This window comes from Moschus berezovskii, chromosome 3, assembly GCF_049115385.1.
Source record: "Moschus berezovskii isolate FMDL1 chromosome 3, NW_MosBer_1.0, whole genome shotgun sequence".
NCBI classification, from domain to species: Eukaryota; Metazoa; Chordata; class Mammalia; order Artiodactyla; family Moschidae; genus Moschus; species Moschus berezovskii.
In genome coordinates, this window is record NC_142462.1 from 90,406,996 (window position 1) to 90,430,289 (window position 23,294).

General features: G+C 40.5%; 1 protein-coding gene across 2 annotated transcripts in view; it reads right to left on the minus strand.

Moving 5' to 3' along the window:
- SUGCT (succinyl-CoA:glutarate-CoA transferase) overlaps positions 1-23,294 on the minus strand; it is a 791,249-nt gene that overhangs the window by 593,049 nt on the left and 174,906 nt on the right. For both annotated transcript variants that reach the window (XM_055421153.2, XM_055421151.2), the window contains one exon: positions 23,015-23,110. In XM_055421153.2, coding sequence (XP_055277128.2) covers positions 23,015-23,110 — 96 coding nt within the window. The remainder of the gene's footprint in view (positions 1-23,014; positions 23,111-23,294) is intronic.

Sequence of the window (23,294 nt, forward strand, 5' to 3'; positions counted from 1 at the left end):
CTCAAGGCAAGAATGCTGAAGTGGTTTGCCTTTCAGAGATTAAACCAGTCAATCCTAAAGGAAATCAGTCCTGAATATTCATCAGAAGGACTGATGTTGACGCTGAAGCTCCAATACTTTGGCCACCTGATGCAAAGAACTGACTCATTGGAAAAGACCCTGATGCTAGGAAAGATTGAAGGCAGGAGGAGTAGGGGACAACAGAGGATAAGATGTTTTGATGGCATCACCAACTTGATGAACATGAGTTGAGCAAGCTCCAGCAGTTGGTGATGGACAGGGAAGCCTGGCATGCTGCAGTCCATGGGGTCGCAAAAGAGTTGGACACGACTGAGCAACTGAACTGAACTGAACTGAACTGAGCAGAACACAATGCAAAGTGTCTACAAAAGCACGTTGTGATGTATACACTTCATAATTATCTTTTTTGCTGTTGATGATGTAGCAACCATTTGCAAAACATTCCAGATAACTCTATAGTTCTGAAGCAGAAGTCTAATCTTTTTCTCACTTCTGATTTCTAATCCCTTTCTCACTTTCTCATTTCAGTTTAATTCATATTGCCCTTTCTACAGAAGAAGAGAAAAGGTATGGGCCTGCCCTACTGAGCCAAACATCCCAGAGAAAGACTCCATTTTAGGAAACTTCATTGCTCTGCAAAAAATACCCACCAAACTAGAAAGGTGATTCCAGAAGGAGTTAGCCTTTTAAAAAAACTATTATTCAGGTTGTCAGCTTTTTGGTATATTTGGGCAACAACTGACTAGACAAAATTAAGATGAGCCCTCTGAGACTAAAGTTTTATACCAGCTCTACCCTGTTCCCAACCGCTAACAGAATGGATCATGTGCAGGGGACTTTCCTGGTGGTCCAGTGGCTGAGACTCCGTGCTCCCAATACAGGGTGTGGGGATCCATCCCTGGTCAGGGAACTAGATCCTACATGATGTGACTAAAAATCCCGCGGGCCACAAGTGAAAAAAAAATCCTGCATGCCGCAACAAAGACAGACCCCAAGAGCTGCGACTAAGATCTGGTGCAGCCAAATAAATAAATATTTTTAAAAGACATATGGGGTTTTCCAGGTGGCACTAGTGGTAAAGAACACGCCTGACAGTGCAGAAGACTTAAGAGATGGGGGTTCAATCCCTGGGTTGGAAAGATCGCCTGGAGGAGGGCATGGCAACCACTCCAGTATTCTTGTCTAGAGAATCTCATGGACAGAGGAGCCTGACAGGCTACAGTCAAAAGGGTCACACAGAGACAGACATGACTAAGCAACTTAGCACACAATCACAAAAGATATATACAAGGATATAATGTAATGTAAGGATAAAAGTACTCATGAAATTGATAACACCAGCGTTAGGATGGTTTTCATCCCTCTCCTGGCAAATGAAACAGAATGAAAGGTCACTTGACTGCACTCTTTCATCCATGCCTTGTACACGAGATTTACATCAATTTCACTTCCTATGGGGAACATTTTCTGACTCCTCTGGTTACTTGCTCTTCTAGGCTTCCACAGTTCTCTATACAAACCACAATTAAAACAGTGATCACATAATTATTTGCATACCAAAATCTTGTCTTCCCCACTGTGGCTCCTTAAACGAAATTTCGAAGACCCAACTTAAAGAATTTCAATTAAAGTCAGCAAATACCTCACTGGAGCCAAGTACCTCATGCCTAATCCTTGGCTTAGTACTATGTTGCTAAACACAGTATACAGTTCCTGTCTTCAAAAGAGACAGGAGAAAAAAGACAAAACAATATACATAAAACTATTGATATAAGAGAACTATGCAATCAATCAAATGCTTAATTGGTTCATGAAGGAAGTGGAATCCAAGCTGGAACTCTAAGAAAGGAAAAGATCCATGGGGAACGTGAAGTGATGCTGACTAGGTCTTTGCAGACACTTTACAACAAGGGTCAGCCAACTTTTTCTGTAAAGGGCTCATTGTAAATATTTTCAGCTTTGTAGGCCATAGTCTCTGCCCAGGCTCTTCTGTTGTCAACAGCAGATGCAAATAATACATAACCAAATTAAGCATGACTAAGATTCAATAAAATTTCACTTATGAACACTAAAATGTAAGCTTCATATAATCTTCATGCATTACAAAATACTGTTCTTCATTTGACTTCTCTTACCCCTTTTCAAACTATTCTCACCTCACATGCCACAAAAAAATCAGGCACCAAAGGGATTTGGCCCATGGTATGTGATTTGCCCTAACAGCTGCAATACAGAAAATGGGATAAATCAGCCTGAGGGTGGGATACATATTAAAAACTGGTGAAAGTGAAAGAATGCTAAACAAGGGGAGCTCAAGATAGGTCTGCATAGTAAGGGCCTTCTAAATATCCACGTAAAATAAACATACTAATAAGTAACGCAAACAGAAATATCAATGAGGCAAAGTTTTATGAATTCATGGGCATGGAAACACATCCCAGGCTGGCAATTTAAATTTATAATTTCCCAAGTTTTAGGAAGAAAGAAAATAAAATGCCATCATTGAACCAGAGTGTACCTCACCCGAGGAGCTACCATAGCTGCCAGGGGGCTAATACAAACACGCTGGGCATCCACCACTTGGTCACCTGGCCCTGGGATTTGCATGGAAGGTGGGAAGGAAAAGGAGATAAGACTTTCTACTAATAGAAATGTTTAGGGAAGGAAGGGGCCAGAGGTGGTGGGAAGGAAAAAAATATTTCAAGTTGGAGGATCAGCCCAACAGATTCCACTCTTTTGATAGAGTTTGTGAAATGTCAACTACATAGGTGTCTATGTTCCCTTTTCCTTTCTTTCAGACAGAGTCCATGTCTGAAAACCTGGCATAGCTTCAAAAGGGTTGGTTTCTGACTCCCTGGCTTTGTAAAGTTCTGGATTCAAGTCCCAAGTCTGTCTAATTTACTCTGAGTGTGGCTGGCACATTCTGTGATACGGCACACTGGTAATTAGTATAGATGAATAAAATAACATGAATTAATAGTAATGTACATCATGCAAGTAATCACGGTAGTTGTAAGTTAATGAGACAATATTCGTTTCTAACAGCTATAACAATAATCATCTTAGGGAACGAACAGATGAATTAGGATCAAATTTTGACATAAATCTGAGAGTGACAGATGGATGTAGATAAATACATTGGAGTATAACCATGGATCTTACTTCTTAACTTAGCCTTGAGATTTACCAAATACATACATAAGAAAATAAATATTATTTATTTATAAATAATCAAGAAAGCAAAGATGTTTATCAACAGTACTTACTTCACAAAGAAAGTTTCCTATATGTCACACATATTTCAATATTTGAAATTTGCTAAGAGAGTAGATCTTAAAAGTTGTCATCACAAGAAAAAAATGTGGAACTATATGAGGCGATCAATACTAACTGAACTTAATGTGGTGATCATTTCAAAATATACACATATATCAAAATTACGTTTTACACTGAAAACAAATACAGTGTTATATGTCAATTAAAAGTGAAAGTGGTAGTCACTCAGTCATGTCTGACTCTTTGTGACCCCATGGACTGTAGCCTGCCAGGCTCCTCTGTCCATGGGGATTCTCCCGGCAAGAATACTGGAATGGGTTGTCATTCCCTTCTCCAGGGGATCTTTCCAACCCAGGGATAGAACCCGGGTCTCCTGCATTGTGGGTAGATTCTTTATCATCTGAGCCACCCAGGAAGTCCCTACATGTCAATAAAATATAAATGTGAGAAAAGTAAAACAAAAACAAGATATTTAAGACTAGATTCTTTCAAGGTTTAGGAAGACTGACTAGGGACCTTCTAATGACCTTCTTGGGACATTCTATTGACTTCCAGTATGCTGGGATTGGAAAGTGTCGATATGAGTCACAAGTCTCTCGGGAATTTTTTTCAAGACTCTCAAAAATGGAATGCCAAGTACTCCCCACACTCTGCAAAGAGCCTACCCTTAAGTTAAACATTTAGTAACTATGAACTAAACAGAGGTGTGTACTTTCGTGTGTACAGAACTTTATGACTGAGTACCCTGTTAACAGAAAGTTCAGAGTTCACAAATCAGCAATTCACCCCATTTGCTTTCCTGAGAAATGATTTCACCTTATATTCCTCCATAAAATAAAAGGTTTTGTCTGCATGATCTCTCAAGTCCCCTTTCTTCTCTGTTACTCTGTTGCCTATAAGTCACAAGAAAGGTAGCTTTCAGCTAAGAATAAAGTCTTAGTGACAATTAGAGCTGTGCAAAAATGAAATTGTCTCCCTTGTAAGAAGTAAGCTACTTGTTGCTGAGTTAGAAAGAAATTAGATCAGCATCTTCCTACACCTGGTAAGAGCCTAAATAATTTGTTTCAGTCAGGAGAAGCTAATTTCATCATGTCCCCTCTGATACTACTTGCAAAGATTTCCAAGGACCACTGTACTAGGCAATTTCACATATATTTAATTTGGTCCTCATAACAATCCTTTGAAGGCTAAGTCAGGATTTAAAACCAGGTCTTTCTCATACCTCTCTTCGAGATACAAAAAAAAAAAAAAAAAACCTGAAAGAATGCACAGGCACAATGGTTTTGCTTCACATGGGCCTTTGGTTTCTGAACCTTTTGAAATTCGATGGTCTATTCAGAAGGATGCAACTATAATGCCTCTAAAGTCCTTTCCTGGTCCCTAAATGAAAGCAGGTTTCTAAATAATTCAGAGCCCACAATTTTACACATTTAGTCTGATTTCTTTTCCCTAAATGGGTAGCACTTCTTGCAGTACTGAGCCTTCCTGCTACTTTCCTGTCCACTTAAACTATCTTTCAAAAGCTTAATCCTGTTGATTCATAATTTCACTAGTCAGAAAAGCTTAGTCCTGCACCTTAGGAAATTTCATAGTGTTCTTACTCTTTTAGGTTATTTGTGTTGAATAAAAAGGTCCAGCAGAAATTTCTGAAAGGGCCTCACTGTTTATACACCTCCATCAGCAGCAGGCTTATACACACTACTTTTTGTTTCCTTTATTAATACCTATGTCTGATAAAATGTTCCTCCTAATACCATGGTTGGTGCTGGAGAAGACTCTTGAGAGTCCCTTGGAATGCAAGGAGATCCAACCAGTCCATTCTAGAGGAGATCAATCCTGGGTGTTCATTGGAAGGACTGATGCTAAAGCTGAAACTCCAATACTTTGGCCACCTCATGCGACAAGTTGACTCACTGGAAAAGAGTCTGATGCTAGGAGGGATTGGGGGTGGGAGGAGAAGGGGACGACAGAGGATGAGATGGCTGGATGGCATCACTGACTCGATGGACATGAGTTTGAGTGAACTCCGGGAGTTGGTGATGGACAGGGAGGCCTGGCGTGCTGTGATTCATGGGGTCGCAAAGAGTTGGACACGACTGAGCAACTGAACTGAACTGAATACCATGGTAACACAGTTCAGAATAGCTTTCTTGTGAAACTTTGTCACTGATTCCTTAAAAGTCTAAACAAATTACATTTTCTTTGTTTTGTCTTTTTTCCTGGTGCTTATTTACCTCTTCAGACAATCCACCTTGTCCTAGAAGAAAACAGGCTATTTTCCTCCATTCACTATTCTAAGTAATCAACCAACCTACAACTTTTGAAGTCCACCCATATGAATTGAGACTCACTGATAGATTGTATGGTACCCTCATTAGAATGGAAGCCAGAATGGAATTCACTCAAACTAAAGAGTAAGTGCAGTGAGTTGTTTTGCATTTTGGTCAATTTATTCCCTTGAGTTTCTTTAGACTCTGCTAATGGATGACAGAATGTTTCAGCAATTTGCTTATACCCAGCATGTCAATCAAGTAGAACATCATGTTCCCCAACCACTATTTGATCTAATACTGCATCTCTCACCTCTTTGCTTCAAAAGACATGATGACAGAGGAAATTTCTATGTTTCAACAAAGAGCAAAGCAAAGAGTTCATTGAGCCTCTAGATCTCCTTTCTTCCTTGTGAGCACGTCTTTTGCACCCTGATCATCAAGCAGTCCCGTTGAGTTTCCAAGTGACATTCTGCCTTTCATGTATAAAAAAGCTTTTATTTCTGGATTGCAGTCCTTTTGTGCTGTTTCTTGAATTCCTTTATAGTCTGACTGACTTCTTATTTACACCTGACCTGTCACGCTTTGAGGCTTTCCCTGTTCTCACTTGAATAATCCTACTTTTTCCCCTTATATTTGCTTCTTTTACTTTATGAGATGGATGCAAAAGTTTTTATAGGAGTTCCTAATCTCTGTTATGTGACATATTTTCCTGCCCTTCAACGTGTTTAAAACATTCCCAGGCTTCCTACAAGTTACAAACTTTTTAAAATATTACTTTCAATTTTAACTTAATGCACACGTTGATCTGATCAGAGTTCCATTTTCTAAAACTGAGTAACAATGTGATGGAATTTTCTTTCTTTCACTCCCCTTTAGAAGATTGAGTGTAATTGAGTTGTGAGCATTATTACAATAGTCACAGATAACTTCCTGCACCAATCCCTGTCTAATCCTAGACCCAAATTCAGTATAATTCCATTCTATCCTTAATTCTAAAAACTTCAAACCCTATGAAGCAGACATTTGTGTCAGATCTTCCAGCCTCAGGGTGTGATTTCCCTCCTAATTAGTATTTGGTCTAGTTTTCTGGTGTTATCAATAGAATTTCAATAGCCTAACCCTATTCAGCTGGTCTTCAATGGGAATACAGGGATGAATCTCAAGAGGTCTGAGAAGCTCCCAAAATTATAGGCAAAATCATGCATGTATATGGGTACATGGATTTTTCTAAGAAAGGATTCCAAGCTTTCATCAGCCTCTCAAAGTAATTATGAGCCAAAAGAAAGAAAGAAAAAAATACTTCAGAACCAATAGTCAGTAGTGTCCCTAAATTTAACCTTATTAGTGAGCATGAATTTCTCATCCACAGAGAATTTATTTGTCCAGAATCCGTTTATACATTTTCATTTACTGTTTTTATTATACTCATTCTGTTTTCATCATTTTTATATGTAAAATGTTATAATCTCAACAGCTCATCCATTCTTAAGATTTCTATGTGTGTGTGCAGTCACTCAGTCATGTCCGACTCTTTGCAACGCTATGGACTGTAGCCCGCCAGGCTCCTTTCTCCATGGAATTCTCCAGGCCAGAATACCGGAGTGAGTTGCCATGCCCTCCCCCAGGGGATCTTCCCAACCCAGGGATCGAATCCAGGTCTCCCACGTTGCAGGCAGATTTTTTACTGTCTGAGCTACCAGGGAAGCTTCCTAATGTTGTGGTACCAGTTTTCACTAGCGTCTACATTTTATCTTTCTATTAAGCCTACGAAAAAAAAAGAAAGAAAGAAAATGGAATTGGGATCCTTGCATGCATGCTAAGTTGCTTCAATCATGTCCAACTCTTCGCGACCCTATGGACTGTAACCTTCCAGGCTCCTCTGTTCATGGGATTCTACAGGCAAACTACTGAAGGGGGTTGCCGTGCCCTCCTCCAGGGCATCTTCCCAATCCAGGGGCAGGTGGGTTCTTTACCACTAGCGCCACCTGCGAAGCCCTAGAGTTTACATGCATTTAAATACTTGGAGCTTGGCTTTTTTATAAAGACTGTTAATTTTCTGTGTATACAGATGGAGAATTTTGCCATCTGCACCTTCACCCAGTACTCCACAGAATCCCCTTCTCACTTTCCTCCTCCTTCCACTCACCACCACTGTCACACTCCCAGTCTGTGTCAGATCGGGTCTCATGCTTCCTCGGCACTTATCAACTTTCTCCCAATTTTTCGGTTAAACCGTAAACTGCCGCTTAACAGATTCACTACACACAGAGCTCATTTTCTGGCCCCCCACATTAACACAACACCTCAATGCACCATTATATTTGCTGAACAAACCTCAGATTATTTGGCAATCTACACAGTAACACCATTATAAGTTTTGTTCCCTAACCACCCTCCCCTCCACCAGCTTCTTTGAACTGGGACTGACCTTACTGATTTGACTCCTTGCAATGGAAACAAGAATTACATGGTAAGGAAAAAAGAACAATCCATACCCTTTTTAAGGTTTTTTTGGAGGGCCTTTCAAACAATTATCAGATATATACATATAGATATGTAGATATATATAAACTGTGTAAAAAAAATAATTCCAATGCAGACTCTAAAAGTCTAGCAAAAAAATAGCTTAATTAATTGTTTAATACATTATATCCTCTTCTATTTGAGGCAGCACACTAATACAGTTGCTATTACACCAAAATCTCCATTGTTCTTCATCAATAGAATATTGTCACGTCAAACCATAAGGTAACTTATATTGGAACTGCAAAGATTCCTACAAGGGTGCTTTCAGGATAAAAGACCTCTTCGAACTTCTTCACAGTAGCTTTCTGATGCTGCTGCTAACTAGGTGATGTTCCAGGGACCCCTGAGATAGAAGTTACAGCTATTCAAAGCCTAGAGGTCCTCTCCGAATCAAAAAGGTCATTCCAAAACAGTAAAGATTGTAAACAGCAGACGATCCAGAACTTACAATGCAAAAATTCATTTGAGATTTCAGTTTTGCATCTCCAAGTTTGTTTCTCTTGAGAAATAGGGGAATAGGACCCTGGGCCAGCCTGTGATATGGCTGTACCAAACATATTAACCATGCTAACTAGTCTCCATTCTGCTGAACTTGACCACCATTGTATGACACTGAGGGGAATTTTCCCTGAGGATTTCAGTGTGGGTTGTAAAGAGAACTTCTCTCCTTGTTGCAATGCTAGAATCAATAGCCTCCCTACCACTGGGCATTGAACTGATCTGCCTCCTGGCCACCCATCTACACACACACACACACACTTGCCAAGTAGAGGGAAATAACAGCTCCTTGACTTGGAGCTGTAGCTGTCATCTGGTGGAGAAAAAGTACAGGAGCAAGGGCTCCTGCCACAGTTGGTGGACTGTGTTTTAATAACTGAAAGATGAGGACAAGAGCTAGAGGAGTAGGAATAATAACTGGGATAATATACACCTATGGTGTATGTTCTGCTGAACACACAGCACGTGTCTGATTCTAGGCTACATACTTTATCTGTTCTGTCTTCTTAAATCATCACCACCACCCATGAGGCTGCTAAGATTACAAATGAAGAAACTGAGGCTTGGTGAAATGAAGCAATTTGCCCAAAGTCTGTCTGAATCCAAGGCCCACGCTTTTAAATAATACATCAAAAACACGCTGCTATCTCTGGTAGCATCTGCAACTTTAGCAGCAACAGTTAAAAAGGAAATTTAACAGTGATGGGGATGGTGGTGTAAAATCCTATCAACTACAGAAGTAGAAATTTAGACCCTGACTAGGGATGGAAAATAAGCCTAAATTTAGACACCATTTTTAAAAATGAAACTGATTCTCGGTAACATTCTTAAAAGTTAACTTTGCACCGGGTCATCAGGAATCACATAATAATAAAACACTGCAAAAGGACTCTAAAGAGTCAAAGTAAATACTTGGCCACCTTAATTATTTTGAACAAAAGGAAGTTATATTTAAGCTAAAACCATGCTGTTTTCACATCAATGTTTGCTAGGCTGAAATCAAACATTTTTTTTTACACATTTAGTGATATTATAGATTATAAATGCCCCTCCCACACACCAAGAAGAGGAAGTACACACAAAAACACAAAACACACCCAAGTCCACACAAACACACACACACCTGCTACTCTACTACTTGTCTGCTACCCTTGTTAACTGAAACAGATAAAACACACACACACACACACATCAGATTCAAAAGGAGAAGAATTTTGAAAAGGTTGATTTATTTCAAGAACTAACTTTTCTCAAACTGGGCATCCAGCAAGAACTTGGGTCCTCTAAAGCGTAGTCCGTAGCCTTTTCACCCCTCATTCCTAATATTCAGACCTAACCAGCTGTTAACAGAACTTGTCCCAGGGGCCTCATATGTCTCTGAAAGTAGAGCATCTCCCTCTGGATCTTACTATACCTGTAAATGTCCTTTATATTCATCTTCATGACTGAAACTAACTAACACCCTCCAAGATTACACTTGGGACACTTCTTTCTAAGCAGATTTCTTTGTAAAACCACCTCTAAGATACCCCCAAGAATTCAGAAAGGTCTGCCCTTCCTCCAACAATCACACAGATGTGGATGATAATTTCAGAATACAGCCTTGCTTTCTTTCTGCTCTCAATCATTTCTACAAAGATCAAACCTGTCCATTTAGTCTGTGTCGCCGTGTTGAGCAGGCCAAGATGCGGTTCTCTAAGTGAACCAGTCAGCCAGAGCAACTGGCAGCATTGGCTATGCTGAGGTTATATAATGACAGCACTCACCCAAGCAACAGGAGGCTTAAAGGAGGGAAAAATGGAAGGCGCAAGTGCTAATTCCACAAAATGAAAATCATTCCTAGGAATCTCTCTCCAGGACTGTGAACCAGCAAGAAGAGTAGTTTTACCTTACATAATCAACACGTGTATCAGTAGCTCTATGGATGGGGAGGAAATCACCTAATAACATGTTCATATTCACGGATTCTTCCAAGTTCCCACTTTGGCGGGGGCTGGGGAGGGGGGTGGGGGGGTGCCCTTCCCATTACCAGGTTACAAGAATGACATCTAGTGGACTCACAGAGCAATGACCAAAAGGATTTCTCATACACTTGAGAGCTGACTTCTTAAAATCTAATATGAAAATACATCACCTGGAGATCTTGTTAAAGCTCAGATTGTAGTTCAGTAGAATAACCAAGAATCTAACATTTCTAACAAGCTTCCAGGTAATTCCAATGTCACTGCTCCATGAAGTGACAAAGACCTGGCATTTCACATCTGCTTTCACACTCAGGAAAGAGAAGAGGCAAGACACACCTGAGAATAATTTCCAAGTTAAAAGTAGGAGAATGAAGACTAGGATTGACATATACACACTAATATGTATAAAGTGGATTTCCCAGGTGAATCAATGGATAAAGAATCCACTTATGGTGCAGGAGACAAAGGAAATGCAGGTTCAATCCCTGGGTTGGGAAGAACTCCTGGAGGAGGGCATGGCAACCCACTCCAGTACTCTTGCCTGGAGAATCCCATGGACAGAGGAACCTGGCATGCTGCAGTGCACAGGGTCACCAAGAGTCAGACACAATTGAAGTGACTGAGCACGAGCATGTATAAAATAGATAACTAATAAGGACCTGCTGTATAGCACAGGGGACTTTACTCAGCACTCTGTAATGACCTATATGGGAAAAGAATCTAAAAAAGAGTGCATACATGTGTATGTATAACTGATTCACTTTACTGTATACCTAAAACTAACACAATATAAATCAACTATACCCCAATATAAAAAATTTTAAATAATAATAAAATAAAATTAGGTCAAATGAATTATTAACATGATTTTTGAAAAACCTAAGATCATGGCATCTGGTCCCATCACTTCATGGGAAATAGATAGGGAAACAGTGGAAACAGTGTCAGACTTTATTCTGGGAGCTCCAAAATCACTGCAGATGGTGATTGCAGCCATGAAATTAAAAGACGCTTACTCCTTGGAAGGAAAGTTATGACCAATCTAGACAGCATATTAAAAAGCAGAGACATTACTTTGCCAACAAAGGTCCATCTAGTCAAGGATATGGTTTTTCCAGTGGTCATGTATGAGTTGGACTGTGAAGAAAGCTGAGCACCTAAGAATTGATGCTTTTGGACTGTGATGTTGGAGAAGACTCTTGAGAGTCCCTTGGACTGCAAGGAAATCCAACCAGTCCTCCTAAAGGAGATCAGTCCTGGGTGTTCATTGGAAGGACTGATTCTGAAGCTAAAACTCCAATACTTTGGCCACCTGATGCGAAGAGCTGACTCATTGGAAAAGACCCTGATGCTGGGAAAGATTGAAGGCAGGAGGAAAAGGGGACGACAGAGGATGAGATGGCTGGATGGCATCACCAACTCGACGGACATGAGATTGGGTAAACCCCGGGAGTTGGTGATGGACAGGGAGGCCTGGCATGCTGCAATTCATGGGGTCACAAAGAGTCGGATACGACTGAGCGACTGAACTGAACTGAGACCCACTCACCTTGCACACAAAGCAACTCCTCTGTCTGAGCAGAGTTCCTGCAGCAGAACCCCTTCCCCTAAATGCCAGAAACAGAACTAGGAGGGGAAAAAGCATATTTCACAGCCACATTTATATATGTGGACATGACATGCTTGAGTCTCCAACATACGCTCACTTCAGAACTTAACATCATATAGCTTTTCTTTCATTGTATGCTTTTGGGCCCAATACTGAATTATATTATAAGAGTAATTTGTACCACATCAGAACTCAACTCTTTCCCCCTAGGTAAACTGCACCTGAGCAGGGAGCCATCAGGATATTGTATCAGTGCTAAGCACACCTACTCAGGATTTCAACAGCATTTGCCCTGGACATCCCCAGGTCCAGCTGTTTCTGGAATCCAGTCTCACATGATTTACCTGAGCCAAAGAGCCTTGCTCTTTAGTCACTAGGTCATATCCGACTCCTTGTGACCCCATGGACTGCAGCCCACCAGGCTTCCCTGTCCTTCATTATCTCTTGGAGTTTGCTCAAACTCATGTCCATTGAGTCAGTGACTATCTAACCATCTCATCCTCTGCTGCCCCCTTCTCTTGCCCTCAATCTTTCCCAGCACCAGGCTCTTTTCCAATGAGTCAGCTGTTCACATCAGGTGGCCATAAAATTATTGGAGCTTCAGCATCAGTCCTTCCAATGAATATTCAGGGTCGATTTCCTTTAGGACTGACTGGTTTGCTCTCCTTACTGTCCAAGGGAATCTCAAGAGTCTTCTCCAGCACCACAACTTGAAAGCAAAGAGCCTTGACCTCCGAACAGAGACACCGGGCTAGACTCAGCTGGGAGGTAACGTGTGTGCTCCTCCACAGAGGGGCTCTGCGAGGTCTCACACAAACTCCTGCCAAGACCTCCATCTCAGCTGGATTAGACCCTTTACTGATTCTAGGAACCACCAACAAGGAGGAAACACACACAGATGTGTAAAAGACCCACTTTTAGGTCCTGTGGGACCTTCAGTACAGGTCGATTGTTCTAAGACAAATAATCATTGTTAAGTGACGGACCCTGTTTTTCAAATAAAAAGTGGAGCTGCTCTGATTGAAATGGAGTTGGAGCACTTGGAGATCTGCCTACCTGGCTTCTGCCCTACCCCATGCCCCTTCTCACTTCCCAGTGTTCACTTCTTCCCACCCCAATTCCTGCCAAAGCCTCCAAAACTCACAGAAATACCACTTGAAAACCAGAAACTATAAGCCTCACAATAGCTAGGGCCATCTCAAGCTCCTCTACTGCTCAAGGACAGTGCTGTTCCCATGACATAGATGGAGCAGGAGATGGCTATTCCACTATAACTTGATTTTAAGTCTACTACAATTTTAGCATAGGCAATCAGAGGATTTCTTCAAAAGATGTACAACCTGATTTCCCAAATGAAATTTGCTATTAAGGCATAATTAAGGATCCCGGTAAGGAGTAAACAACAAAATTATTGATACCTCTTCAATTGCTCTTGGCAGTCCTAAACAGGAAATTATGTAGAAGAAAATGTCACATAATTCTTCCTCAAAAGTGGGATGACGATAGAAAGTGAAACTACACATGTCAGCTGAAGTAAGTAGCATCACATCATCTGCCTATATATCAGCTAGAGAAGGAAATGGCAACCCATTCTATTGTGCTTGCCTGGAGAATCCCATGGACAGAGGGGCCTGGCAGGCTACATACAGTCCACAGGGTCACAAACGTTGGACACGACTTATCGACTAAACCACCTACCTTGGTTTGAATCCCAGCTACACACTTACGTGTGACCTTGGGCAAGTTACCTAACCTCTCATGCCTCAGTTTCCTCATCTGACAGTGAGGATGGTAGCTATATCTAATCCACAGTGCTGCTGTGAGGATAGAATTAATCTACATAAAGTATTGATACTTAATAACAGACACAGCAACCATTTAATAAATGTTACTGATGGTGATGACACTGATTATTATAATACAATATTATTTAGTCAATAATATTATTACTTAGCTGAATATTCAAAATGGCATTTGATTATTTAGAATGATTTTAGCCAAATTTGATAAGCATAAGACAACATACAGTCCCATCAATTCTGCACATATCTTGAGAATATTGAGAGTGCAAGAAAAACTAGTAAGATCCTAAGTGAATTTCAGATTTATTCCCTGTGAAACAATGCCTGTCCTTGTGCCTCTTTTTAACGTTCATTGTTGGTGGTCAGTCATTAAGTTGTGTCTGACCCTTTGTGACCCCACGGACTGCAGCATGCCAGGTTCCTCTGTCCTCCACTGTCTCCTGTGGTTTGCTCAAATTCATGTCCATTGAGTCAGCAATGCTATCTAACCATCTCATCCTCTGCTGCCCGCTTCTTTTGTCTTCAATCTTTCCCAACATCAGGGTCTTTTCCAATGAGTTAGCTCTTCACATCAGGTGGCCAAAGTATCAGAGCTTCAGCTTCAGCATCAGTCCTTCCAATGAATATTCAGGGTTGATTTCCTTTAGGATTGACTGGTTTGATCTTCTTGCAATCCAAGGGACTCTCAAGAGTCTTCTCCAGCACCACAATTCAAAAGCATTAACTCTTCAGTGCTCAGCCTTCTTTATGGTCCAACTTTCTATTTTACCTCTTAGTGAAATGTATTAAAGAGACCATATTTATCAGTTAAAGGCAATACTGATTTTTTAAAATGACAATAGTTTTTGAACAGTCATATATATGTTTATTATTTGTGCAACATGCTCTCCTTAAACATCATATTGCCTAATTTATTAATGTTTTAAATTTAGGGATTTTATTTTAAATCAGAGAAAGCTGAAGATTTTCTAAGGAGAAGTTGAAAGGGTGGAAGCCATCTTGCCGGTAGCTGAAATGTCTGCCCTAATTTTATCTGCCTGTTGGACTGCCCAGTTACTTATGTTCTTAAGACTGTGGCAGAATCCTAGCCAAGTGGTTTCAAACTAACCAAGATCTTCAAATAAATGATTTTGTTTTAAGAAGAATCCCAGATTCATAAGGATTAGGACAAAAATAAACTTTAAAGCAAATAATCAAAAGCTACCTGGAGAAAACCTTTAGAACAAAAGGGATAGGGGCTCCAGTTTCATCCACCTCATTAGAACTGAACTGAATGAGGTGGATGAAACTGGAGCCTATTATACAGAGTGAAGTAAGCCAGAAAGAAAAACACCAATACAATATACTAACGCATATATATGGAATTTAGAAAGATGCAAATGGTAACCCTGTATACGAGACAGCAAAAGAGACACAGATGTATAGAACAGTCTTTGGGACTCTATGGGAGAGGGTAAGGGTGGGATGATTTGGGAGAATGGCATTGAAACACGTATGTTGTCATATGTGAAACGAATCACTAGTTCAGGGTCAATGCAGGTTATAGGATGCTCGGGGCTGGCATGCGGGGATGACCCAGAGAGAGGATAAAGGGAGGAGGGAGGTGGGAGGGGGGTTCAGGAGGGGGAACGTATGTAAACCCGGGGCGAATTCATGTCAATGTATGGCAAAACCAACCAATATAATATTGTAAAATAATTTGCCTCCAATAAAAAATAAATTAATTACCAAAAAAAAAAAAAGAATTCCTCAAACACATAAAAAAAAAAAAAGGGATAGGGGAAATTCAGACAATTCGTGCCTTAAATAAAAAAAAACAAAAACACTTTTGAATATTCTAACTTGTCAGTGCTAAGTTCCAAAAGTTTGCAGAAACCTCTGAAACATAACCTATTTGCTATCACTTGCACCTTTGTTCCCAATAAAAAATCTTCTGGCATTTTTTTACTGGGTAGAGATTCTCAAAGTTCACTGTAATCTTAAGGTTACAAGAACAAATGTTCAGAATATTTTGTCATTCTCTCACTTTTTAAAACAGAAGGAGAAATCTCCACAATTTTTGGTTCTCAAAGAGGTAGGTATGTATCTTTTATAGAAATAGGCTCCCTGTGGCTTCCTCAGATATTACTTTTGAAAGTCATTTTTGTCATGTTTCATTTCATTAAGTATGCTACTGCTTACATACTTACAACAGCGACTGCTGTTGCTAAGTCGCTTCAGTTGTGTCCGACTCTGTGCGACCCCACAGACAGCAGCCCACCAGGCTCCCCCGTCCCTGGGATTCTCCAGGCAAGGACACTGGAGTGGGTTGCCATTTCCTTCTCCAAGGCATGAAGAGTGAAAGTGAAGCCACTCAGTCGTGTCCTACTCTTAGCAACCCCATGGACTTGCAGCCTACCAGGCTCCTCTGTCCATGGGATTTTCTAGGCAAGAGTACTAGAGTGGCTTGCCATTGCCTTCTCCATCATTAAGTATGAATTTATACTAAATCTTAACTAAACACTTCAGTAAACTAGGAGCCCTATTCCCTTCGACATTTGAGTGGTGCTGCTATATACGATTCTCTTCAAACTGCCTTTCTTTCAATAATGCTGCTGCTGCTGCTCAGTCACTTCAGTCATGTCCGACTCTGTGTGACCCCATAGACGCAGCCCACCAGGCTTCCCCATCCCTGGGATTCTCCAGGCAAGAACACTGGAGTGGGTTGCCATTTCCTTCTCCAATGTGTGAAACATTTGGGCAATGGCTCGATACCACAATTCCTAAAAAAGATCTGAGGATAGTTTTTTTTTAACAGAAAAGTACCACAGAACATCGTCCTCCTTTTTATTTTCAAAAGAAAAAGAAATTAAAGTGGAAATTCTATTAAGAAAGAAAATAAGCTATGTATGTTTATTTACTCTGCCCCTAAGCTGTCATGGGTCATATTCATAGGGAACTATTTCATAGTTTCCTAGAAACTGTTTTACAAAGGTATAATTATCATTTCACCAACAGAAATAGTAACTGGCCACCTTGCATCAAATACTTATTAGAGTCAAGTACTACACAAAACTCTGAGCATGCAGTATATCTCATTTAAATACATCAATGAAAATGGAAACAACTATCACTATCACCTTTTTTGCATAGGAGCAGCTAACACCAGGGATATAAAAGACTTGTCCAAGATTTCACAGCCATTAAGTGGCAAAGCCAAGTTAGGAGCCCATGTCTATCTGACTCCAAAGCTCAAATCCTCTCAGCTGCACTTGCTATATTGCCTCTGAGTTCTTTGAAATCAAGGGCCTGTTTCTTCCTTATTTGGAAGGCTTCTTGAACTATTAATAAAACAGCACCTATTCCATAGGGGGCTCAAGAAACTGGTTTCTTTATCAGGAGTCATTTGAAAGTATGAATGAAAACACAGTAGATGGGAGCCTACAACTGGCACATGGCTCAGGATTCAAATATCCTTCTATAGCCAGGTCACTAATTAGGTTTGAGACCCTCTAAACTCATAATAAACAGGGTGTTTGTCAAAGAGGGGCTTCATAGATGGCTGAAATGGTAAAGAATCCCCCTGTGACTGAGGCTGAACCTGAGATGTGGGTTCAACCCCTGGGTCAGTCGGGAAGATCCCCTAGAGAAGGAAATGGCAACCCACTCCAGTATTCTTGCCTGGAGAATTCCATGGACAGAGGAACCTGGTGGGCTATAGTCCATGGGGTCGCAAAGAGTCAGACACAACTGAGCCATGCTCACATGCACCTTGTCAAAGAGACAATGGAAATAGCTCAGAAGAATGCTATCTGCAGAAGAACCTAAGACAGGTAGCCACACTGTGAGGAGCATCAAAAGAACTACAGTTTGGATACAGCGAGAAAGGAAACAAGTTTTGAAAACTTAAAATCATAGTTCCAACCCAGGCCCTTTGACTTTCCCAGCTATAGCTTTATCTCTCTAAATGTCTGTTTCATCCATGTAAAATGAGAAAGAAAAAAATACACACATATATATATATCACAGTTACATGGTATGTGTTCAGTGAAAGCCAGCATGATTATTATTACTGTCATTATCAATCTATCAATTAAATAAGATACACATTACAATCACATGCTTGCTTCAATTGTACTTTCAAACTTCAGTGAATGAATGTTTTAGTGCAACTACGGTACAAAAAAAAAATCATACAAGAAGAAACAGATGTGTGTCATTCACATTTTGGCTTTTTAAAAACTCTTAAACATGGGTTAAAAAAAAAAAAGATTCCCAAGGTTACCTAATCTGCTATGATTTAACATCATTTTGACATTTTTCTAAGGAATGATAGTAAAGTGCTGCATCTCTTCAAACTTGGGATTTACTGCCTGTCTAAGTTTCTGCTTATGCCAAATTAAATATACAGTATAATGTCCCTACCAGAAATAACACAGCACTGTTTCTTGCTCTACTCCTTGGTTGAATGAGCTCATACTGAAGAATGGGAGACATGATTTTATTTAAGTATCTGAATAACTGTTTTCTTCACTCTCATGAATTGGAAGTTTTTTTGGGGGGTTATATTTAAAAGAAATCACCATGTGAATTAACAGGCCATTTAAAGGAAAAATTCTCTTTGAAGGCCCTACATTTGAAAAGTTCAGGATAAAGTGTAAGACTATTCTTATGAATGAACAATCCCGAAAGTCGGCTTCCCCTAGCGAGTCCACAGCACCCAGACTCCTGAGGTTTCAGGGTGCTGTAAGATCTCTTTACCTGTGAGGCACAAATCGCACTATAGAACACAAGGTGTAGTGCTTCCTTCCAGTGGACACCACCCAAAACTTTTGAAGAGCTGTATAATATAATTAAGAGAATGAAGAAATATGACAGTAAATGGAGTAAGACATGCCCTGGAGCTCGGGGATTAGAGATTAGGGGAAGGTGATGTCTGAGGCCAGGTTTTTTTTTTTAAGGTAAAGGATATAATCATATGTTTATCTACTGATGGATAACACAGGTGATGGAAGCTTTCAAGTGCACAAGCAACGCCTTTAGGGAACTAGAATGTGAAAAGGGGGTTCATCCGCTGTGATAGGAGGAAACGACGTTTTGAGAACAAAAAGGAAGCAGCTCTCTTCCAGTCGCATCAGTTTTTAGTGTCATATAAGACAAAATCTTTGGCTAAGGATGAGGAGAGAAGAGGAAAATTTCAAGAGAGAGATGTGGAATAGTCACTGCCGAGGGAGACGATAAATAGGTAGGTGAATGTAGCTAGACTGCTACGTAAGACAGAGAGATAGCCATGAATTGAGAGTGAGAACACAACATGGTAGTTATGTTTTGTCCAGTCATATTCACCACTTCAGCACAGCACAGAATAGATGGACTGCTGCTGCTGCTGCTGCTGCTAAGTCACTTCAGTCGTGTCCGACTCTGTGTGACCCCATAGACGGCAGCCCACCAGGCTCCCCCGTCCCTGGGATTCTCCAGGCAAGAACACTGGAGTGGGTTGCCATTTCCTTCTCCAAATAGATGGACTACATCCAATTAGCATTGGGATTTGCCAGTGGAATATAAATGAGATGGTGTAGTCATCAATAATAGGCAAGTCTAGATCTACAATCTTATCATTGTGATGGGCAACATCAACATTGCCTGGAAACAGAATCACCATCTTAACAGGACTTCCAAATGATTCACGTTCACCTTTAAGAGAAATAAGTGGCTGGGATCCACACGAATCAACAGGCAAAGATCATTAAGAGCAACAGGACACTATGAGAGGCCAGGCTGTTGCTTTGGTTTGCTACGTGGATCCTAGACCACCAAGACTGATGGCAGAAGAAATGACTGGGTCAAAGGAAGCGGTGAACAGGGCCATTTGTGAGTCATTGTCCAGGTGATAACAGATGGCCTGGAAGGCTCAGAGTCCTGGTAATGATGGAGGCAAATGTGTAAGGAACAACAGAATTCATTCTGGCAGTCTTGTAAGGGAAGGATATTGTGGTTGTGGTCTCATTCTCCAGGTTGGCTTCTTGGGCAGTTTATACTGATCATGGAGGCAACAGTGTAGCTGAAAGAACACATGTAATTAGGTGAGCTCCCTCAAGCAGATAATATGGACTGGGGGAGAGGGAGTCTTCTCGGAAATACAGAGATGGATCAGTATACTTCTATTAGAGGTGAGAGTCCTAATGGAGATTGTATAACTTTCATCTATAAAAGAACTCCATTTTTTTCAAAATATTCAGTATAATCTCCTATGCTTTTAGCATACTTGCGAATGGATCTTCTATAATACTGGAGAGGATAATTATAGTTATTGGAGATCAGTATGGATCATGAGCCCAGAAAACAGAGGAGAACATGCAAACTGAGGCTCCCAGGATATTGAAGAGCTCTGGAAGACAGTTTGGGATATATATGTGCTATTAAATTAAGGGATTATCATGGTAGTCCCTTGGACTGAAAGGAGATCAAACCAGTCAGTCCTAAAGGAAATCAATCCTGAATGTTCATTGGAAGGACTGATGCTGAAGCTGAAGCTCCAAAACTTTAGCCACCTGATGTGTAGAGCCGATTCATTAGAAATGACCCTGATGCTGGGAAAGACTGAAGGCAGGAGAGGAAGGGGATGACAGAGGATAAGATGGTTAGATGGCATAGTGATTCAATGGACATGAGTCTGAGCAAGCTCCGGGAGATGGTATAGGACAAGGAAGTCTGGCGTGCTGCAGTCCATCGGGTCACAAGGAGTCCGACACAACTTAGCAACTGAACAACAACAACAATAATCATGGTAGTCATATATCAAAAGAGGAGTGGCCCCATTGATAACTGTGTTGTTGTTGTTTAGTCGCTAAGTTGTGTGACTCTTTGTGACTGCATGGACTGTAGCCCGCCAGGCTCCTCTGTCCATGGAATTTTCCAGGTAACAATATTGGAGAAGGTTGCCATCTCCTTCTCCAGAAGATCTTCCCCACCCCGGGACTGAACCTGCATCTCCTGCATTCTCAGGTGGATTCTTTACCACTGAGTCACCTGGGAAGCCTTGTTTAATCTACTCATATTCAACAAAAAGTGCAAGTCGCTCAGTTGTGTCCTACTCTTCGTGACCCCGTGGACTACACAGTCCATGGAATTCTCCAGGCCAGAATACTGGTGTGGGTAGCCTTTGCCTTCTCCAGGGGATCTTCCCAACCCAGGGATCAAACCCAAGTCTCCCACATTGCAGGGAGATTCTTTACCAACTGAGCCACCTGGAAACCCTATTTTCAACAATGTGGCAGACAAAAAACAGGGAGGAGAGAGCTCAAGTGGATGATCAACCTAAGGCGTTAAGAACTACATGTATGCAAAATAATACACAAATCAAAGCGCATTACTTTTCAAAAATTTCTATTTCGTGCATTTGAGGTCCCTGATCCCTCAGATAGGGTTCAATCAAAAGTGAGGGGAATTAAGTGGATGCCTAAACTATTCCTGAGACCATCAGAATCTTCCACTATAGACTTTCACCTCAAAACTCAGACAAGATGCAAAGCTGTAATTATTATAGAAAACTGAATTACAATTATCCTGTAATTCACCCATAAAAATATTTCCCAAATCTGTTTTAAAAATTGAAAACAGACCAGTTTCTACAAGCATATCAAGGATCCATCTTGGTAGGTTAGTTTCATTCAAGCTAAATTTGCATTTATTCCTTAATCACAGTGCTGAACTCGTTCTCCACCAAAAAGAAACAAATTAATTCTGGGCTTCTGAGGAAAGACTAGTCAATCTTCTCTTATTTCTTATAGATTATAAAGCTGCAATCAACTGATCAAATAAGCACAGTATCCCATTTTATGTGACTGGGACAATTCAAGAAGGAAAAGTACATGTTCTGTCTTCCAAGAATAGAAATACACACACACACACACAGTCTTCCATATCTCTTACCTATAATAATAAAAGCCAAGGATTCTATTTTTTTTTCACCTCAAAGTGAAATAATTGAGAAGCACACCAAAGAACCAGAGCTCTCAGTATAAACACCCAGGAGGGATGCTGAGGTACATATAGCATTTTTTAAAGACATTCATGCGATGAGTTGACTCACTGGAAAAGACTCTGATGCTGGGAAAGGTTGGAGGCCGGAAGAGAAGGGGACGACAGAGAATGAGATGGCTGGATGACATCACCGACTCTGTGGACATGAGTTTGAGTGAACTCCGGGAATTAGTGATGGACAGGGAGGCCTGGCGTGCTGTGATTCATGGGGTCGCGGAGAGTCGGACACAACTGAGCGACTGAACTGACTGACTGAACTTTTAAAATAAGCAAAAAATAGACTATACATCTTAAACTTGAATATGGTGAACACCTCCTTGTATGCTGTGATTTGGAATTTTACTGGAAAACCCTGCAACTCAGAGATATATTTTCCATACGTATCAAAAACTGCAGCCTGAATGTCCATCATTTGAAATGAATTACCCTGGTTTCCAACATTGTCCTCTGTTGAAGAGGATGAAGATGCGTTTTTGTTTTTATTTTTGAAAGATCATGGTTTCTTCACATATTCATTCACACTAGCCAAAGTCAAGAATTTTTGAGGACAAGTTTAGACACTTAATAAAGAACAGCAGTTCCTGAACCATCTGCTTTGTTCAAAAACTGAAGATCTGTCACCCGCAAATTTTCGTTTTTCTCCATGCCTGTGAGAATATTACTGTCAGCTGGGGTAGGTAACATTTGGTTTTTAATTGACATGACAAACAGACCAGGCTTTATAAAATGGCTATAATCAGTGCCTCTTTTTGGTGAAAAACAAAAGCAAACCATCATATGAATCCAAAAGTCACTCACTTTAGTAAGTTCTTTTGATCCATTTAAGTGTCCTGTTACTAATCTTCTGATGAAGAAATGTGCAAAACACAGAATTTGAAGTGAACAACAGAACCTTGTTAGCATCAAAGATATATGACAGAATACACTGAAAGTTGTTTGGTTTTTTTAAGAGGGATTCATTTCTCAAACTCGTGTCATACAAAACTGCAGATTCTAGTAGCCTGATCCTTGTTGTCTTCTTACCTGGTAAGGAACAATACTGCCATGAGCCGTGCCCCACCTTTTCGCTTCCTTTTGGCCAATAAGAAAATTAGCAGCTACCTGGGTCAAACATGCCACCTAACAGAAAGAAAGAAAAAAGAAGCTTGTTTATCTCTACTCATAAATAAAAGGTCATAATAGGAACATTCTCATTTGATTTCACTTCATGTCATTGTAAAAGGAAAAAAAAAGAGAAAACTGTTCTGCTTGGTTAGAAAATATGCAGGCAACCACACTTTCATCACACAAAGAAAAACAGAGC